A 23,067-nucleotide genomic window follows, 5' to 3' on the forward strand; every position below is an offset into this window, starting at 1 on the left:
CCCAGTCAGTTATACCATCTATCTACTGTCCTCCAGTCAGTTATACCCATCTATCTACTGTCCCCCAGTCAGTTATACCATCTATCTACTGTCTCCCAGTCAGTTATACCCATCTATCTACTGTCCCCCAGTCAGTTATACCATCTATCTACTGTCCCCCAGTCAGTTATACCCATCTATCTACTGTCTCCCAGTCAGTTATACCATCTATCTACTGTCTCCCAGTCAGTTATACCATCTATCTACTGTCTCCCAGTCAGTTATACCATCTATCTACTGTCCCCCAGTCAGTTATACCATCTATCTACTGTCCTCCAGTCAGTTATACCCATCTATCTACTGTCCCCCAGCCAGTTATACCATCTATCTACTGTCCCCCAGTCAGTTATACCCATCTATCTACTGTCCCCCAGTCAGTTATACCATCTATCTACTGTCCTCCAGTCAGTTATACCCATCTATCTACTGTCCTCCAGTCAGTTATACCATCTATCTACTGTCCTCCAGTCAGTTATACCATCTATCTACTGTCCCCCAGTCAGTTATACCATCTATCTACTGTCCCCCAGTCAGTTATACCATCTATCTACTGTCTCCCAGTCAGTTATACCATCTATCTACTGTCCCCCAGTCAGTTATACCATCTATCTACTGTCCCCCAGTCAGTTATACCATCTATCTACTGTCCCCCAGTCAGTTATACCCATCTATCTACTGTCTCCCAGTCAGTTATACCATCTATCTACTGTCCTCCAGTCAGTTATACCATCTATCTACTGTCTACCAGTCAGTTATCTATCTACTGTCTCCCAGTCAGTTATACCCATCTATCTACTGTCCCCCAGTCAGTTATACCCATCTATCTACTGTCTCCCAGTCAGTTATACCATCTATCTACTGTCTCCCAGTCAGTTATACCATCTATCTACTGTCTCCCAGTCAGTTATACCATCTATCTACTGTCTCCCAGTCAGTTATACCATCTATCTACTGTCCCCCAGTCAGTTATACCATCTATCTACTGTCTCCCAGTCAGTTATACCCATCTATCTACTGTCCCCCAGTCAGTTATACCCATCTATCTACTGTCTCCCAGTCAGTTATACCATCTATCTACTGTCTCCCAGTCAGTTATACCATCTATCTACTGTCTCCCAGTCAGTTATCTATCTACTGTCCCCCAGTCAGTTATACCCATCTATCTACTGTCTCCCAGTCAGTTATACCATCTATCTACTGTCTCCCAGTCAGTTATACCCATCTATCTACTGTCTCCCAGTCAGTTATACCATCTATCTACTGTCTCCCAGTCAGTTATACCATCTATCTACTGTCCCCCAGTCAGTTATACCATCTATCTACTGTCTCCCAGTCAGTTATACCCATCTATCTACTGTCCCCCAGTCAGTTAACCATCTATCTACTGTCCCCCAGTCAGTTAACCATCTATCTACTGTCTCCCAGTCAGTTATACCCATCTATCTACAGTCCCCCAGTCAGTTATACCATCTATCTACTGTCCCCCAGTCAGTTATACCATCTATCTACTGTCTCCCAGTCAGTTATACCATCTATCTACTGTCCCCCAGTCAGTTATACCCATCTATCTACTGTCCTCCAGTCAGTTATACCATCTATCTACTGTCTCCCAGTCAGTTATACCATCTATCTACTGTCCCCCAGTCAGTTATACCATCTATCTACTGTCCTCCAGTCAGTTATACCATCTATCTACTGTCCCCCAGTCAGTTATACCCATCTATCTACTGTCCCCCAGTCAGTTATACCCATCTATCTACTGTCCCCCAGTCAGTTATACCCATCTATCTACTGTCTCCCAGTCAGTTATACCATCTATCTACTGTCCCCCAGTCAGTTATACCATCTATCTACTGTCTCCCAGTCAGTTATACCATCTATCTACTGTCTCCCAGTCAGTTATACCCATCTATCTACTGTCCCCCAGTCAGTTATACCATCTATCTACTGTCCCCCAGTCAGTTATACCATCTATCTACTGTCCTCCAGTCAGTTATACCATCTATCTACTGTCCCCCAGTCAGTTATACCATCTATCTACTGTCCCCCAGTCAGTTATACCCATCTATCTACTGTCTCCAGTCAGTTATACCATCTATCTACTGTCCCCCAGTCAGTTATACCCATCTATCTACTGTCCTCCAGTCAGTTATACCATCTATCTACTGTCTCCCAGTCAGTTATACCATCTATCTACTGTCCCCCAGTCAGTTATACCCATCTATCTACTGTCTCCCAGTCAGTTATACCATCTATCTACTGTCCCCCAGTCAGTTATACCATCTATCTACTGTCTCCCAGTCAGTTATACCATCTATCTACTGTCTCCCAGTCAGTTATACCATCTATCTACTGTCCCCCAGTCAGTTATACCATCTATCTACTGTCCCCCAGTCAGTTATACCCATCTATCTACTGTCTCCCAGTCAGTTATACCATCTATCTACTGTCCCCCAGTCAGTTATACCATCTATCTACTGTCTCCCAGTCAGTTATACCATCTATCTACTGTCCCCCAGTCAGTTATACCATCTATCTACTGTCCCCCAGTCAGTTATACCATCTATCTACTGTCCTCCAGTCAGTTATACCATCTATCTACTGTCTACCAGTCAGTTATCTATCTACTGTCTCCCAGTCAGTTATACCCATCTATCTACTGTCCCCCAGTCAGTTATACCCATCTATCTACTGTCTCCCAGTCAGTTATACCATCTATCTACTGTCTCCCAGTCAGTTATACCATCTATCTACTGTCTCCCAGTCAGTTATACCATCTATCTACTGTCTCCCAGTCAGTTATACCATCTATCTACTGTCCCCCAGTCAGTTATACCATCTATCTACTGTCTCCCAGTCAGTTATACCCATCTATCTACTGTCCCCCAGTCAGTTATACCCATCTATCTACTGTCTCCCAGTCAGTTATACCATCTATCTACTGTCTCCCAGTCAGTTATACCATCTATCTACTGTCTCCCAGTCAGTTATACCATCTATCTACTGTCCCCCAGTCAGTTATACCCATCTATCTACTGTCTCCCAGTCAGTTATACCATCTATCTACTGTCTCCCAGTCAGTTATACCCATCTATCTACTGTCTCCCAGTCAGTTATACCATCTATCTACTGTCTCCCAGTCAGTTATACCATCTATCTACTGTCCCCCAGTCAGTTATACCATCTATCTACTGTCTCCCAGTCAGTTATACCCATCTATCTACTGTCCCCCAGTCAGTTAACCATCTATCTACTGTCCCCCAGTCAGTTAACCATCTATCTACTGTCTCCCAGTCAGTTATACCCATCTATCTACAGTCCCCCAGTCAGTTATACCATCTATCTACTGTCCCCCAGTCAGTTATACCATCTATCTACTGTCTCCCAGTCAGTTATACCATCTATCTACTGTCCCCCAGTCAGTTATACCCATCTATCTACTGTCCTCCAGTCAGTTATACCATCTATCTACTGTCTCCCAGTCAGTTATACCATCTATCTACTGTCCCCCAGTCAGTTATACCATCTATCTACTGTCCTCCAGTCAGTTATACCATCTATCTACTGTCCCCCAGTCAGTTATACCCATCTATCTACTGTCCCCCAGTCAGTTATACCCATCTATCTACTGTCCCCCAGTCAGTTATACCCATCTATCTACTGTCTCCCAGTCAGTTATACCATCTATCTACTGTCCCCCAGTCAGTTATACCATCTATCTACTGTCTCCCAGTCAGTTATACCATCTATCTACTGCAGGGGTGTCAAACTCATTCCACGGAGGGCCTAGTGTCTGCAGGTTTTTGGTTTTTCCTTTCAATAAAGCCCTAGACAACCAGGTGTGGGGAGTTCCTAACTAATTCCAGTCAGTTAATACCATCTATCTACTGTCCCCAGTCAGTATCGAAAACCCGCAGACACTCGGCCCTCGGTGGAATGAGTTTGACACCTGTGATCTACTGTCTCCCAGTCAGTTATACCCATCTATCTACTGTCCCCCAGTCAGTTATACCATCTATCTACTGTCCCCCAGTCAGTTATACCATCTATCTACTGTCCTCCAGTCAGTTATACCATCTATCTACTGTCCCCCAGTCAGTTATACCATCTATCTACTGTCCCCCAGTCAGTTATACCCATCTATCTACTGTCTCCAGTCAGTTATACCATCTATCTACTGTCCCCCAGTCAGTTATACCCATCTATCTACTGTCCTCCAGTCAGTTATACCATCTATCTACTGTCTCCCAGTCAGTTATACCATCTATCTACTGTCCCCCAGTCAGTTATACCCATCTATCTACTGTCTCCCAGTCAGTTATACCATCTATCTACTGTCCCCCAGTCAGTTATACCATCTATCTACTGTCTCCCAGTCAGTTATACCATCTATCTACTGTCTCCCAGTCAGTTATACCATCTATCTACTGTCCCCCAGTCAGTTATACCATCTATCTACTGTCCCCCAGTCAGTTATACCCATCTATCTACTGTCTCCCAGTCAGTTATACCATCTATCTACTGTCCCCCAGTCAGTTATACCATCTATCTACTGTCTCCCAGTCAGTTATACCATCTATCTACTGTCCCCCAGTCAGTTATACCATCTATCTACTGTCCCCCAGTCAGTTATACCATCTATCTACTGTCCCCCAGTCAGTTATACCATCTATCTACTGTCCCCCAGTCAGTTATACCATCTATCTACTGTCCCCCAGTCAGTTATACCATCTATCTACTGTCCCCCAGTCAGTTATACCATCTATCTACTGTCTCCCAGTCAGTTATACCCATCTATCTACTGTCTCCAGTCAGTTATACCATCTATCTACTGTCCCCCAGTCAGTTATACCCATCTATCTACTGTCTCCAGTCAGTTATACCCATCTATCTACTGTCTCCAGTCAGTTATACCATCTATCTACTGTCCTCCAGTCAGTTATACCATCTATCTACTGTCTCCCAGTCAGTTATACCCATCTATCTACTGTCCCCCAGTCAGTTATACCATCTATCTACTGTCCCCCAGTCAGTTATACCATCTATCTACTGTCCCCCAGTCAGTTATACCCATCTATCTACTGTCCCCCAGTCAGTTATACCATCTATCTACTGTCCTCCAGTCAGTTATACCATCTATCTACCTTCCCCCAGTCAGTTATACCATCTATCTACTGTCCCCCAGTCAGTTATACCATCTATCTACTGTCTCCCAGTCAGTTATACCCATCTATCTACTGTCCCCCAGTCAGTTAACCATCTATCTACTGTCCCCCAGTCAGTTATACCATCTATCTACTGTCCCCCAGTCAGTTATACCATCTATCTACTGTCCTCCAGTCAGTTATACCATCTATCTACTGTCCCCCAGTCAGTTATACCATCTATCTACTGTCCCCCAGTCAGTTATACCCATCTATCTACTGTCTCCAGTCAGTTATACCATCTATCTACTGTCCCCCAGTCAGTTATACCCATCTATCTACTGTCTCCAGTCAGTTATACCCATCTATCTACTGTCTCCAGTCAGTTATACCATCTATCTACTGTCCTCCAGTCAGTTATACCATCTATCTACTGTCTCCCAGTCAGTTATACCCATCTATCTACTGTCCCCCAGTCAGTTATACCATCTATCTACTGTCCCCCAGTCAGTTATACCATCTATCTACTGTCCTCCAGTCAGTTATACCATCTATCTACTGTCCCCCAGTCAGTTATACCATCTATCTACTGTCCCCCAGTCAGTTATACCCATCTATCTACTGTCTCCAGTCAGTTATACCATCTATCTACTGTCCCCCAGTCAGTTATACCCATCTATCTACTGTCCTCCAGTCAGTTATACCATCTATCTACTGTCTCCCAGTCAGTTATACCATCTATCTACTGTCCTCCAGTCAGTTATACCATCTATCTACTGTCCTCCAGTCAGTTATACCATCTATCTACGTCCTCCAGTCAGTTATACCATCTATCTACTGTCCCCCAGTCAGTTATACCATCTATCTACTGTCTCCCAGTCAGTTATACCCATCTATCTACTGTCCCCCAGTCAGTTATACCCATCTATCTACTGTCTCCCAGTCAGTTATACCATCTATCTACTGTCTCCCAGTCAGTTATACCATCTATCTACTGTCTCCCAGTCAGTTATACCATCTATCTACTGTCTCCCAGTCAGTTATACCATCTATCTACTGTCCCCCAGTCAGTTATACCCATCTATCTACTGTCTCCAGTCAGTTATACCATCTATCTACTGTCCCCCAGTCAGTTATACCCATCTATCTACTGTCTCCCAGTCAGTTATACCCATCTATCTACTGTCCCCCAGTCAGTTATACCATCTATCTACTGTCCCCCAGTCAGTTATACCATCTATCTACTGTCCTCCAGTCAGTTATACCATCTATCTACTGTCCCCCAGTCAGTTATACCATCTATCTACTGTCCCCCAGTCAGTTATACCCATCTATCTACTGTCTCCAGTCAGTTATACCATCTATCTACTGTCCTCCAGTCAGTTATACCCATCTATCTACTGTCCTCCAGTCAGTTATACCATCTATCTACTGTCTCCCAGTCAGTTATACCATCTATCTACTGTCCTCCAGTCAGTTATACCATCTATCTACTGTCCTCCAGTCAGTTATACCATCTATCTACTGTCCTCCAGTCAGTTATACCATCTATCTACTGTCCCCCAGTCAGTTATACCATCTATCTACTGTCTCCCAGTCAGTTATACCCATCTATCTACTGTCCCCCAGTCAGTTATACCCATCTATCTACTGTCTCCCAGTCAGTTATACCATCTATCTACTGTCTCCCAGTCAGTTATACCATCTATCTACTGTCTCCCAGTCAGTTATACCATCTATCTACTGTCTCCCAGTCAGTTATACCATCTATCTACTGTCTCCCAGTCAGTTATACCATCTATCTACTGTCTCCCAGTCAGTTATACCATCTATCTACTGTCCCCCAGTCAGTTAACCATCTATCTACTGTCCCCCAGTCAGTTATACCATCTATCTACTGTCCCCCAGTCAGTTATACCATCTATCTACTGTCCTCCAGTCAGTTATACCATCTATCTACTGTCCCCCAGTCAGTTATACCATCTATCTACTGTCCCCCAGTCAGTTATACCCATCTATCTACTGTCTCCAGTCAGTTATACCATCTATCTACTGTCCCCCAGTCAGTTATACCCATCTATCTACTGTCTCCCAGTCAGTTATACCCATCTATCTACTGTCCCCCAGTCAGTTATACCCATCTATCTACTGTCTCCAGTCAGTTATACCATCTATCTACTGTCCCCCAGTCAGTTATACCCATCTATCTACTGTCTCCAGTCAGTTATACCCATCTATCTACTGTCTCCAGTCAGTTATACCATCTATCTACTGTCCTCCAGTCAGTTATACCATCTATCTACTGTCTCCCAGTCAGTTATACCCATCTATCTACTGTCCCCCAGTCAGTTATACCATCTATCTACTGTCCCCCAGTCAGTTATACCATCTATCTACTGTCCCCCAGTCAGTTATACCCATCTATCTACTGTCCCCCAGTCAGTTATACCATCTATCTACTGTCCTCCAGTCAGTTATACCATCTATCTACTGTCCCCCAGTCAGTTATACCATCTATCTACTGTCCCCCAGTCAGTTATACCATCTATCTACTGTCTCCCAGTCAGTTATACCCATCTATCTACTGTCCCCCAGTCAGTTATACCATCTATCTACTGTCCCCCAGTCAGTTATACCATCTATCTACTGTCCTCCCAGTCAGTTATACCATCTATCTACTGTCTCCCAGTCAGTTATACCATCTATCTACTGTCCTCCAGTCAGTTATACCATCTATCTACTGTCCTCCAGTCAGTTATACCCATCTATCTACTGTCCTCCAGTCAGTTATACCATCTATCTACTGTCTCCCAGTCAGTTATACCCATCTATCTACTGTCTCCCAGTCAGGTATACCCATCTATCTACTGTCCCCCAGTCAGTTAACCATCTATCTACTGTCTCCCAGTCAGTTATACCATCTATCTACTGTCCCCCAGTCAGTTATACCATAAACTACTGTCCCCCAGTCCATCTATCTACTGTCCCCCAGTCAGTTATACCATCTATCTACTGTCCCCAGCAGTTAACCATCTATCTACTGTCCCCCAGTCAGTTATACCATCTATCTACTGTCCCCCAGTCAGTTAAACCCATCTATCTACTGTCTCCCAGTCAGTTATACCCATCTATCTACTGTCCCCCAGTCAGTTATACCATCTATCTACTGTCCCCCAGTCAGTTATACCATCTATCTACTGTCCTCCAGTCAGTTATACCATCTATCTACTGTCCCCCAGTCAGTTATACCATCTATCTACTGTCTCCAAGTCAGTTATACCCATCTATCTACTGTCTCCAGTCAGTTATACCATCTATCTACTGTCCTCCAGTCAGTTATACCATCTATCTACTGTCTCCAGTCAGTTATACCATCTATCTACTGTCTCCAGTCAGTTATACCATCTATCTACTGTCTCCAGTCAGTTATACCATCTATCTACTGTCTCCAGTCAGTTATACCATCTATCTACTGTCTCCAGTCAGTTATACCATCTATCTACTGTCCTCCAGTCAGTTATACCATCTATCTACTGTCTCCCAGTCAGTTATACCCATCTATCTACTGTCCCCCAGTCAGTTATACCATCTATCTACTGTCCCCCAGTCAGTTATACCATCTATCTACTGTCCCCCAGTCAGTTATACCCATCTATCTACTGTCCCCCAGTCAGTTATACCATCTATCTACTGTCCTCCAGTCAGTTATACCATCTATCTACTGTCCCCCAGTCAGTTATACCATCTATCTACTGTCCCCCAGTCAGTTATACCATCTATCTACTGTCTCCCAGTCAGTTATACCCATCTATCTACTGTCCCCCAGTCAGTTATACCATCTATCTACTGTCCCCCAGTCAGTTATACCATCTATCTACTGTCCCCCAGTCAGTTATACCATCTATCTACTGTCCTCCAGTCAGTTATACCATCTATCTACTGTCCCCCAGTCAGTTATACCATCTATCTACTGTCCCCCAGTCAGTTATACCATCTATCTACTGTCCCCCAGTCAGTTATACCCATCTATCTACTGTCTCCAGTCAGTTATACCCATCTATCTACTGTCTCCAGTCAGTTATACCATCTATCTACTGTCCTCCAGTCAGTTATACCATCTATCTACTGTCTCCCAGTCAGTTATACCCATCTATCTACTGTCCCCCAGTCAGTTATACCATCTATCTACTGTCCCCCAGTCAGTTATACCATCTATCTACTGTCCTCCAGTCAGTTATACCATCTATCTACTGTCCCCCAGTCAGTTATACCATCTATCTACTGTCCCCCAGTCAGTTATACCCATCTATCTACTGTCTCCAGTCAGTTATACCATCTATCTACTGTCCCCCAGTCAGTTATACCCATCTATCTACTGTCTCCAGTCAGTTATACCATCTATCTACTGTCCTCCAGTCAGTTATACCATCTATCTACTGTCTCCAGTCAGTTATACCATCTATCTACTGTCCTCCAGTCAGTTATACCATCTATCTACTGTCTCCCAGTCAGTTATACCCATCTATCTACTGTCCCCCAGTCAGTTATACCATCTATCTACTGTCCCCCAGTCAGTTATACCATCTATCTACTGTCCCCCAGTCAGTTATACCATCTATCTACTGTCCTCCAGTCAGTTATACCATCTATCTACTGTCCCCCAGTCAGTTATACCATCTATCTACTGTCCCCCAGTCAGTTATACCCATCTATCTACTGTCTCCAGTCAGTTATACCATCTATCTACTGTCCCCCAGTCAGTTATACCCATCTATCTACTGTCTCCAGTCAGTTATACCCATCTATCTACTGTCTCCAGTCAGTTATACCATCTATCTACTGTCCTCCAGTCAGTTATACCATCTATCTACTGTCTCCCAGTCAGTTATACCCATCTATCTACTGTCCCCCAGTCAGTTATACCATCTATCTACTGTCCCCCAGTCAGTTATACCATCTATCTACTGTCCCGCAGTCAGTTATACCATCTATCTACTGTCCCCCAGTCAGTTATACCATCTATCTACTGTCCCCCAGTCAGTTATACCCATCTATCTACTGTCTCCAGTCAGTTATACCATCTATCTACTGTCCCCCAGTCAGTTATACCCATCTATCTACTGTCCTCCAGTCAGTTATACCATCTATCTACTGTCTCCCAGTCAGTTATACCATCTATCTACTGTCCTCCAGTCAGTTATACCATCTATCTACTGTCCTCCAGTCAGTTATACCATCTATCTACTGTCCTCCAGTCAGTTATACCATCTATCTACTGTCCCCCAGTCAGTTATACCATCTATCTACTGTCTCCCAGTCAGTTATACCCATCTATCTACTGTCCCCCAGTCAGTTATACCCATCTATCTACTGTCTCCCAGTCAGTTATACCCATCTATCTACTGTCTCCAGTCAGTTATACCATCTATCTACTGTCCCCCAGTCAGTTATACCCATCTATCTACTGTCTCCAGTCAGTTATACCCATCTATCTACTGTCTCCAGTCAGTTATACCATCTATCTACTGTCCTCCAGTCAGTTATACCATCTATCTACTGTCTCCCAGTCAGTTATACCCATCTATCTACTGTCCCCCAGTCAGTTATACCATCTATCTACTGTCCTCCAGTCAGTTATACCATCTATCTACTGTCCCCCAGTCAGTTATACCATCTATCTACTGTCCCCCAGTCAGTTATACCATCTATCTACTGTCTCCAGTCAGTTATACCCATCTATCTACTGTCCTCCAGTCAGTTATACCATCTATCTACTGTCTCCAGTCAGTTATACCCATCTATCTACTGTCCTCCAGTCAGTTATACCCATCTATCTACTGTCTCCAGTCAGTTATACCCATCTATCTACTGTCCTCCAGTCAGTTATACCATCTATCTACTGTCTCCCAGTCAGTTATACCATCTATCTACTGTCCTCCAGTCAGTTATACCATCTATCTACTGTCCTCCAGTCAGTTATACCATCTATCTACTGTCCTCCAGTCAGTTATACCATCTATCTACTGTCCCCCAGTCAGTTATACCATCTATCTACTGTCTCCCAGTCAGTTATACCCATCTATCTACTGTCCCCCAGTCAGTTATACCCATCTATCTACTGTCTCCCAGTCAGTTATACCATCTATCTACTGTCTCCCAGTCAGTTATACCATCTATCTACTGTCTCCCAGTCAGTTATACCATCTATCTACTGTCTCCCAGTCAGTTATACCATCTATCTACTGTCTCCCAGTCAGTTATACCATCTATCTACTGTCCCCCAGTCAGTTAACCATCTATCTACTGTCCCCCAGTCAGTTATACCATCTATCTACTGTCCCCCAGTCAGTTATACCATCTATCTACTGTCCTCCAGTCAGTTATACCATCTATCTACTGTCCCCCAGTCAGTTATACCATCTATCTACTGTCCCCCAGTCAGTTATACCCATCTATCTACTGTCTCCAGTCAGTTATACCATCTATCTACTGTCCCCCAGTCAGTTATACCCATCTATCTACTGTCTCCAGTCAGTTATACCATCTATCTACTGTCCCCCAGTCAGTTATACCCATCTATCTACTGTCTCCAGTCAGTTATACCATCTATCTACTGTCCCCCAGTCAGTTATACCCATCTATCTACTGTCCCCCAGTCAGTTATACCATCTATCTACTGTCCCCCAGTCAGTTATACCCATCTATCTACTGTCTCCAGTCAGTTATACCCATCTATCTACTGTCTCCAGTCAGTTATACCCATCTATCTACTGTCTCCAGTCAGTTATACCATCTATCTACTGTCCCCCAGTCAGTTATACCCATCTATCTACTGTCCTCCAGTCAGTTATACCATCTATCTACTGTCTCCCAGTCAGTTATACCATCTATCTACTGTCCTCCAGTCAGTTATACCATCTATCTACTGTCCTCCAGTCAGTTATACCCATCTATCTACTGTCCTCCAGTCAGTTATACCATCTATCTACTGTCTCCCAGTCAGTTATACCCATCTATCTACTGTCTCCCAGTCAGGTATACCCATCTATCTACTGTCCCCCAGTCAGTTAACCATCTATCTACTGTCTCCCAGTCAGTTATACCATCTATCTACTGTCCCCCAGTCAGTTATACCATAAACTACTGTCCCCCAGTCCATCTATCTACTGTCCCCCAGTCAGTTATACCATCTATCTACTGTCCCCCAGTCCATCTATCTACTGTCCCCCAGTCAGTTATACCATCTATCTACTGTCCCCCAGTCAGTTAAACCCATCTATCTACTGTCTCCCAGTCAGTTATACCCATCTATCTACTGTCCCCCAGTCAGTTATACCATCTATCTACTGTCCCCCAGTCAGTTATACCATCTATCTACTGTCCTCCAGTCAGTTATACCATCTATCTACTGTCCCCCAGTCAGTTATACCATCTATCTACTGTCTCCCAGTCAGTTATACCCATCTATCTACTGTCTCCAGTCAGTTATACCATCTATCTACTGTCCTCCAGTCAGTTATACCATCTATCTACTGTCTCCCAGTCAGTTATACCATCTATCTACTGTCCTCCAGTCAGTTATACCATCTATCTACTGTCTCCCAGTCAGTTATACCCATCTATCTACTGTCCCCCAGTCAGTTATACCATCTATCTACTGTCCCCCAGTCAGTTATACCATCTATCTACTGTCCCCCAGTCAGTTATACCCATCTATCTACTGTCCCCCAGTCAGTTATACCATCTATCTACTGTCCTCCAGTCAGTTATACCATCTATCTACCTTCCCCCAGTCAGTTATACCATCTATCTACTGTCCCCCAGTCAGTTATACCATCTATCTACTGTCTCCCAGTCAGTTATACCCATCTATCTACTGTCCCCCAGTCAGTTAACCATCTATCTACTGTCCCCCAGTCAGTTATACCATCTATCTACTGTCCCCCAGTCAGTTATACCATCTATCTACTGTCCTCCAGTCAGTTATACCATCTATCTACTGTCCCCCAGTCAGTTATACCATCTATCTACTGTCCCCCAGTCAGTTATACCCATCTATCTACTGTCTCCAGTCAGTTATACCATCTATCTACTGTCCCCCAGTCAGTTATACCCATCTATCTACTGTCTCCAGTCAGTTATACCCATCTATCTACTGTCTCCAGTCAGTTATACCATCTATCTACTGTCCTCCAGTCAGTTATACCATCTATCTACTGTCTCCCAGTCAGTTATACCATCTATCTACTGTCCTCCAGTCAGTTATACCATCTATCTACTGTCCTCCAGTCAGTTATACCATCTATCTACTGTCCCCCAGTCAGTTATACCATCTATCTACTGTCTCCCAGTCAGTTATACCCATCTATCTACTGTCCCCCAGTCAGTTATACCCATCTATCTACTGTCTCCCAGTCAGTTATACCATCTATCTACTGTCCTCCAGTCAGTTATACCATCTATCTACGTCCTCCAGTCAGTTATACCATCTATCTACTGTCCCCCAGTCAGTTATACCATCTATCTACTGTCTCCCAGTCAGTTATACCCATCTATCTACTGTCCCCCAGTCAGTTATACCCATCTATCTACTGTCTCCCAGTCAGTTATACCATCTATCTACTGTCTCCCAGTCAGTTATACCATCTATCTACTGTCTCCCAGTCAGTTATACCATCTATCTACTGTCTCCCAGTCAGTTATACCATCTATCTACTGTCCCCCAGTCAGTTATACCCATCTATCTACTGTCTCCAGTCAGTTATACCATCTATCTACTGTCCCCCAGTCAGTTATACCCATCTATCTACTGTCTCCAGTCAGTTATACCCATCTATCTACTGTCTCCAGTCAGTTATACCATCTATCTACTGTCCTCCAGTCAGTTATACCATCTATCTACTGTCTCCCAGTCAGTTATACCCATCTATCTACTGTCCCCCAGTCAGTTATACCATCTATCTACTGTCCCCCAGTCAGTTATACCATCTATCTACTGTCCTCCAGTCAGTTATACCATCTATCTACTGTCCCCCAGTCAGTTATACCATCTATCTACTGTCCCCCAGTCAGTTATACCCATCTATCTACTGTCTCCAGTCAGTTATACCATCTATCTACTGTCCTCCAGTCAGTTATACCCATCTATCTACTGTCCTCCAGTCAGTTATACCCATCTATCTACTGTCCTCCAGTCAGTTATACCATCTATCTACTGTCTCCCAGTCAGTTATACCATCTATCTACTGTCCTCCAGTCAGTTATACCATCTATCTACTGTCCTCCAGTCAGTTATACCATCTATCTACGTCCTCCAGTCAGTTATACCATCTATCTACTGTCCCCCAGTCAGTTATACCATCTATCTACTGTCTCCCAGTCAGTTATACCCATCTATCTACTGTCCCCCAGTCAGTTATACCCATCTATCTACTGTCTCCCAGTCAGTTATACCATCTATCTACTGTCTCCCAGTCAGTTATACCATCTATCTACTGTCTCCCAGTCAGTTATACCATCTATCTACTGTCTCCCAGTCAGTTATACCATCTATCTACTGTCTCCCAGTCAGTTATACCATCTATCTACTGTCCCCCAGTCAGTTAACCATCTATCTACTGTCCCCCAGTCAGTTATACCATCTATCTACTGTCCCCCAGTCAGTTATACCATCTATCTACTGTCCTCCAGTCAGTTATACCATCTATCTACTGTCCCCCAGTCAGTTATACCATCTATCTACTGTCCCCCAGTCAGTTATACCCATCTATCTACTGTCTCCAGTCAGTTATACCATCTATCTACTGTCCCCCAGTCAGTTATACCCATCTATCTACTGTCTCCAGTCAGTTATACCCATCTATCTACTGTCTCCAGTCAGTTATACCCATCTATCTACTGTCCTCCAGTCAGTTATACCATCTATCTACTGTCTCCCAGTCAGTTATACCCATCTATCTACTGTCCCCCAGTCAGTTATACCATCTATCTACTGTCCCCCAGTCAGTTATACCATCTATCTACTGTCCCCCAGTCAGTTATACCCATCTATCTACTGTCTCCAGTCAGTTATACCATCTATCTACTGTCCCCCAGTCAGTTATACCCATCTATCTACTGTCCTCCAGTCAGTTATACCATCTATCTACTGTCTCCCAGTCAGTTATACCATCTATCTACTGTCCTCCAGTCAGTTATACCATCTATCTACTGTCCTCCAGTCAGTTATACCCATCTATCTACTGTCCTCCAGTCAGTTATACCCATCTATCTACTGTCTCCCAGTCAGTTATACCCATCTATCTACTGTCTCCCAGTCAGTTATACCCATCTATCTACTGTCCCCCAGTCAGTTAACCATCTATCTACTGTCCCCCAGTCAGTTATACCATCTATCTACTGTCTCCCAGTCAGTTATACCATCTATCTACTGTCTCCCAGTCAGTTATACCATCTATCTACTGTCCCCCAGTCAGTTATACCATAAACTACTGTCCCCCAGTCCATCTATCTACTGTCCCCCAGTCAGTTATACCATCTATCTACTGTCCCCCAGTCCATCTATCTACTGTCCCCCAGTCAGTTATACCATCTATCTACTGTCCCCCAGTCAGTTAAACCCATCTATCTACTGTCTCCCAGTCAGTTATACCCATCTATCTACTGTCCCCCAGTCAGTTATACCATCTATCTACTGTCTCCCAGTCAGTTATACCATCTATCTACTGTCCCCCAGTCAGTTATACCATCTATCTACTGTCCCCCAGTCAGTTATACCATCTATCTACTGTCTCCCAGTCAGTTATACCCATCTATCTACTGTCCCCCAGTCAGTTATACCCATCTATCTACTGTCTCCCAGTCAGTTATACCATCTATCTACTGTCCTCCAGTCAGTTATACCATCTATCTACCAGTCAGTTATACCATCTATCTACTGTCTCCAGTCAGTTATACCATCTATCTACTGTCTCCCAGTCAGTTATACCATCTATCTACTGTCCTCCAGTCAGTTATACCATCTATCTACTGTCCTCCAGTCAGTTATACCCATCTATCTACTGTCCCCCAGTCAGTTATACCATCTATCTACTGTCCCCCAGTCAGTTATACCCATCTATCTACTGTCTCCCAGTCAGTTATACCATCTATCTACTGTCCCCCAGTCAGTTATACCATCTATCTACTGTTATACCATCTACTGTTATACCATCTATCTACTGTCCCCCAGTCAGTTATACCATCTATCTACTGTCTACCAGTCAGTTATACCATCTATCTACTGTCCCCCAGTCAGTTATACCATCTATCTACTGTCCCCCAGTCAGTTATACCATCTATCTACTGTCCCCCAGTCAGTTATACCATCTATCTACTGTCCTCCAGTCAGTTATACCATCTATCTTCTGTCCCCCAGTCAGTTATACCATCTATCTACTGTCCCCCAGTCAGTTATACCCATCTATCTACTGTCCCCCAGTCAGTTATACCATCTATCTACCAGTCAGTTATACCATCTATCTACTGTCCCCCAGTCAGTTATACCCATCTATCTACTGTCCCCCAGTCAGTTATACCATCTATCTACTGTCCCCCAGTCAGTTATACCATCTATCTACTGTCCCCCAGTCAGTTATACCATCTATCTACTGTCTCCCAGTCAGTTATACCATCTATCTACTGTCTCCCAGTCAGTTATACCATCTATCTACTGTCCCCCAGTCAGTTATACCATCTATCTACTGTCCTCCAGTCAGTTATACCCATCTATCTACTGTCCCCCAGTCAGTTATACCATCTATCTACTGTCCCCCAGTCAGTTATACCATCTATCTACTGTCTCCCAGTCAGTTATATCATCTATCTACTGTCCCCCAGTCAGTTATACCATCTATCTACTGTCCCCCAGTCAGTTATACCATCTATCTACTGTCCTCCAGTCAGTTATACCCATCTATCTACTGTCTCCCAGTCAGTTATACCATCTATCTACTGTCCTCCAGTCAGTTATACCATCTATCTACTGTCCCCCAGTCAGTTATACCCATCTATCTACTGTCTCCAGTCAGTTATACCCATCTATCTACTGTCCCCCAGTCAGTTATACCATCTATCTACTGTCTCCCAGTCAGTTATACCCATCTATCTACTGTCCCCCAGTCAGTTATACCCATCTATCTACTGTCCCCCAGTCAGTTATACCATCTATCTACTGTCCTCCAGTCAGTTATACCATCTATCTACTGTCCTCCAGTCAGTTATACCCATCTATCTACTGTCCCCCAGTCAGTTATACCATCTATCTACTGTCCTCCAGTCAGTTATACCCATCTATCTACTGTCCTCCAGTCAGTTATACCATCTATCTACTGTCCTCCAGTCAGTTATACCATCTATCTACTGTCCCCCAGTCAGTTATACCATCTATCTACTGTCCCCCAGTCAGTTATACCATCAATTTACTGTCCTCCAGTCAGTTATACCCATCTATCTACTGTCTCCCAGTCAGTTATACCATCTATCTACTGTCCCCCAGTCAGTTATACCATCTATATACTGTCCCCCAGTCAGTTATACCCATCTATCTACTAGTCCCCCAGCCAGTTATACCCATCTACTAGTCCCCCAGCTAGTTATACCCATATTAGACCCATCTACTAGTCCCCCAGCTAGTTATACCCATATTAGACCCATCTACTAGTCCCCCAGCTAGTTACACCCATATTAGACCCATCCACTAGTCCCCCAGCTAGTTATACCCATATTAGACCCATCTTCGGATGGGGCCACAGTGTCTCCTGACCGCTCCTGTCTCAGCCTCCAGTATTTATGCTGCAGTAGTTTATGTGTCGGGGGGCTAGGGTCAGTTGGTTATACCTGGAGTACTTCTCCTGTCTTATCCAGTGTCCTGTGTGAATTTAAGTATGCTCTCTCTAATTCTCTCGTTCTCTCTTTCTCTCGGAGGACCTGAGCCCTAGGACCATACGTCGGGACTACCGGCCGTGGTGACTCCTTGCTGCCCCCAGTCCGCCTGGCCTTGCTGCTATTCCAGTTTCAACTCTTCTGCCTGCGGTTATGGAACCACTACCTGTCCCAGACCTGCTGTTTTCAACTCTTAATGATCGGCTATGAAAAGCCAACAGATTTATTCCTGATTATTATTTGACCATGCTTGTCATTTATGAACATTTTGAAAATCTTGGCTCTCTCTAATTTTCTCCTTCTCTCTTTCTTTCTCTCGGAGGACCTGGGCCCTAGGACCACGCGTCGGGACTGCCGCCCGTGGTGACTCCTTGCTGTCCCCAGTCCGCCTGGCCTTGCTGCTATTCCAGTTTCAGCTGTTCTGCCTGCGGTTATGGAAACGCCACCTGTCCCAGACCTGTTGTTTTTCAACTCTTAATGATCAGCTATGAAAAGCCAACTGAAAATTATTCATGATTATTATTTGACCATGCTTGTCACTTATGAACATTTTTGAACATCTTGGCATAGTTCTGTTATAATCTCCACCCGGCACAGCCAGAAGAGGACTGGCCACCCCTCATAGCCTGGTTCCTCTCTAGGTTTCTTCCTAGGTTTTGGCCTTTCTAGGGAGTTTTTCCTAGCCACCGTGCTTCTACACCTGCATTCTAGCTGTTTGGGGTTTTAGGCTGGGTTTCTGTACAGCACTTCGAGATATTATCTGACGTACGAAGGCCTATATAAAATAAAATTGATTGATTGATTGATCTACTAGTCCCCCAGCTAGTTATACCCATATTAGACCCATCTCCTAGTCCCCCAGCTAGTTATACCCATATTAGACCCATCTACTAGTCCACCAGCTAGTTATACCCATATTAGACCCATCTACTAGTCCCCCAGCTAGTTATACCCATCTACTAGTTCCCCAGCTAGTTATACCCATATTAGACCCATCTACTAGTCCCCCAGCTAGTTATACCCATCTACTAGTCCCCCAGGTAGTTATACCCATCTACTAGTTCCCCAGCTAGTTATACCCATATTAGAACCATCTACTAGTCCCCCAGCTAGTTATACCCATATTAGAACCATCTCCTAGTCCCCCAGCTAGTTATACCCATATTAGACCCATCTACTAGTCCCCCAGCTAGTTATACCCATATTAGACCCCTCTCCTAGTCCCCCAGCCAGTTATACCCATATTAGACCCATCTACTAGTCCCCCAGCTAGTTATACCCATATTAGACCCATCTACTAGTCCCCCAGCTAGTTATACCCATATTAGACCCATCTACTAGTCCCCCAGCTAGTTATACCCATATTAGACCCATCTACTAGTCCCCCAGCTAGTTATACCCATATTAGACCCATCTACTAGTCCCCCAGCTAGTTATACCCATATTAGACCCATCTACTAGTCCCCCAGCTAGTTATACCCATATTAGACCCATCTACTAGTCCCCCAGCTAGTTATACCCATATTAGACCCATCTACTAGTCCCCCAGCTAGTTATACCCATATTAGACCCCTCTCCTAGTCCCCCAGCCAGTTATACCCATATTAGACCCATCTACTAGTCCCCCAGCTAGTTATACCCATATTAGACCCATCTACTAGTCCCCCAGCTAGTTATACCCATATTAGACCCATCTCCTAGTCCCCCAGCCAGTTATACCCATATTAGACCCATCTACTAGTCCCCCAGCTAGTTATACCCATATTAGACCCATCTACTAGTCCCCCAGCTAGTTATACCCATATTAGACCCATCTACTAGTCCCCCAACTAGTTATATCCATACTAGACCCATCTACTAGTCCCCCAGCTTGTTATACCCATATTAGACCCATCTACTAGTCCCCCAGCTAGTTATACCCATATTAGACCCATCTACTAGTCCCCCAGCTAGTTATACCCATATTAGACCCATCTACTAGTCCCCCAGCTAGTTATACCCATATTAGACCCATCTACTAGTCCCCCAGCTAGTTATACCCATCTACTAGTCCCCCAGCTAGTTATACCCATATTAGACCCATCACTAGTCCCCCAGCTAGTTATACCCATATTAGACCCATCTACTAGTCCCCCAACTAGTTATATCCATACTAGACCCATCTACTAGTCCCCCAGCTAGTTATACCCATATTAGACCCCTCTCCTAGTCCCCCAGCTAGTTATACCCATATTAGACCCCTCTCCTAGTCCCCCAGCTAGTTATACCCATATTAGACCCATCTCCTAGTCCCCCAGCCAGTTATACCCATATTAGACCCCTCTCCTAGTCCCCCAGCTAGTTATACCCATATCAGACCCATCTCCTAGTCCCCCAACTAGTTATACCCATACTAGACCCATCTCCTAGTCCCCCAGCTAGTTATACCCATACTAGACCCATCTCCTAGTCCCCCAGCTAGTTATACCCATATTAGACCCATCTACTAATCCCCCAACTAGTTATATCCATACTAGACCCATCTACTAGTCCCTCAGCTAGTTATACCCATATTAGACCCATTTACTAGTCCCCCAGCTAGTTATACCCATATTAGACCCATCTACTAGTCCCCCAGCTAGTTATATCCATACTAGACCCATCTACTAGTCCCCCAGCTAGTTATACCCATATTAGACCCATTTACTAGTCCCCCAGCTAGTTATACCCATATTAGACCCATCTACTAGTCCCCCAGCTAGTTATACCCATATTAGACCCATCTACTAGTCCCCCAGCTAGTTATACCCATATTAGACCCATCTACTAGTCCCCCAGCTAGTTATACCCATATTAGACCCATCTACTAGTCCCCCAGCTAGTTATACCCATATTAGACCCATCTACTAGTCCCCCAGCTAGTTATACCCATATTAGACCCATCTACTAGTCCCCCAGCTAGTTATACCCATATTAGACCCATCTCCTAGTCCCCCAGCTAGTTATACCCATATTAGACCCATCTACTAGTTCCCCAGCCAGTTATACCCATATTAGACCCATCTACTAGTCCCCCAGCCAGTTATACCCATATTAGACCCATCTAATAGTCCCGCAGCTAGTTATACCCATATTAGACCCATCTACTAGTCCCCCAGCTAGTTATACCCATATTAGACCCATCTACTAGTCCCCCAGCTAGTTATACCCATATTAGACCCATCTACTAGTCCCTCAGCTAGTTATACCCATATTAGACCCATCTACTAGTCCCCCAGCTAGTTATACCCATATTAGACCCCTCTCCTAGTCCCCCAGCTAGTTATACCCATATTAGACCCATCTCCTAGTCCCCCAGCTAGTTATACCCATATTAGACCCCTCTCATAGTCCCCCAGCCAGTTATACCCATATTAGACCCCTCTCATAGTCCCCCAGCCAGTTATACCCATATTAGACCCATCTACTAGTCCCCCAGTTAGTTATACCCATACTAGAGCTATTCTACTGATTCAACAAATCAAGTTATTCCAACTAGGTTACCTAATAGTTACCTAAATCTGGTAACTATAACTGGTTTAGGGAACGCTGACTTGTAAATCTAGTAACTATGACAGGTTTGGGGAACACTGACTTGTAAATCTGGTAACTATGACAGGTTTGGGGAACACTGACTTGTAAATCTGGTAACTATGACAGGTTTGGGGAACACTGACTTGTAAATCTGGTAACTATGACTGGTTTAGGGAACACTGACTTGTAAATCTGGTAACTATGACAGGTTTGGGGAACACTGACTTGTAAATCTGGTAACTATGACTGGTTTAGGGAACACTGACTTGTAAATCTGGTAACTATGACAGGTTTGGGGAACACTGACTTGTAAATCTGGTAACTATGACAGGTTTGGGGAACACTGACTTGTAAATCTGGTAACTATGACAGGTTTGGGGAAAACTGACTTGTAAATCTGGTAACTTGTGCGTATTTTGATTCCTCCTTTGATGAAGCTGATCATGTTTTCATCCTGTTGAAAGAAAGAGAGAGTCAGAATGAATTAGGACAAGAAAACAGTATTAGGGTCGGGATATTCTACCTGTGGTGCATTAGGGTTAGGATATTCTACCTCTGGTAGATTGGGGTAAGGATATTCTACCTGTGGTACATTAGGGTAAGGATATTTTACCTGTGGTAGATTAGGGTAAGGATATTTTACCTGTACGAAGGTGAGCGTGGCTTTCTGCAGTAGGCACTCAGCATAGCAGATCTCTGCATGCATCTCCTCTGGAACACATACACAGATACGTTATACATTATATAGTGATACGAAAACACACAACCACACGACCACACGCATTCCATGTTGGTCATTTAGCAGACGCTCCTATCCAGAGAGACTTACAGTTAGAGGCTGATCTAAATAAAGGTAGGTGAGACAAACACATAGAAAGCCTTCCTCAAAACAACAGCTATCAGCCACATCAACGGTAGTGAGGACAGTTCAACAGAGACGACACTAGTCTGAGGTAGTCAGTTCAACACTAGTCTGAGGTAGTCAGTTCAAAACTAGTCTGAGGTAGTCAGTTCAACACTAGTCTGAGGTAGTCTGTTCAACACTAGTCTGAGGTAGTCAGTTCAACACTAGTCTGAGGTAGTCAGTTCAACACTAGTCTGAGGTAGTCAGTTCAACACTAGTCTGAGGTAGTCAGTTCAACACTAGTCTGAGGTAGTCAGTTCAACACTAGTCTGAGGTAGTCTGTTCAACACTAGTCTGAGGTAGTCTGTTCAACACTAGTCTGAGGTAGTCAGTTCAACACTAGTCTGAGGTAGTCAGTTCAACACTAGTCTGTTCAACACTAGTCTGAGGTAGTCAGTTCAACACTAGTCTGAGGTAGTCTGTTCAACGCTAGTCAGTTCAACACTAGTCTGAGGTAGTCAGTTCAACACTAGTCTGAGGTAGTCAGTTCAACACTAGTCTGAGGTA

General features: G+C 44.1%; 1 protein-coding gene across 2 annotated transcripts in view; it reads right to left on the minus strand.

The window, feature by feature from the left end:
- Positions 1–23,067, minus strand: part of LOC129835535 (tetratricopeptide repeat protein 39B) — a 122,826-nt gene that overhangs the window by 17,792 nt on the left and 81,967 nt on the right. For both annotated transcript variants that reach the window (XM_055901211.1, XM_055901210.1), the window contains exons 6-7: positions 22,300–22,367; positions 22,046–22,110 (exon numbers count right to left, since the gene is read on the minus strand). In XM_055901211.1, the coding sequence (XP_055757186.1) occupies positions 22,046–22,110; positions 22,300–22,367 (133 nt within the window). The remainder of the gene's footprint in view (positions 1–22,045; positions 22,111–22,299; positions 22,368–23,067) is intronic.

This window comes from Salvelinus fontinalis, chromosome 36 (genome assembly GCF_029448725.1).
Source record: "Salvelinus fontinalis isolate EN_2023a chromosome 36, ASM2944872v1, whole genome shotgun sequence".
Classification (NCBI taxonomy): Eukaryota; Metazoa; Chordata; class Actinopteri; order Salmoniformes; family Salmonidae; genus Salvelinus; species Salvelinus fontinalis.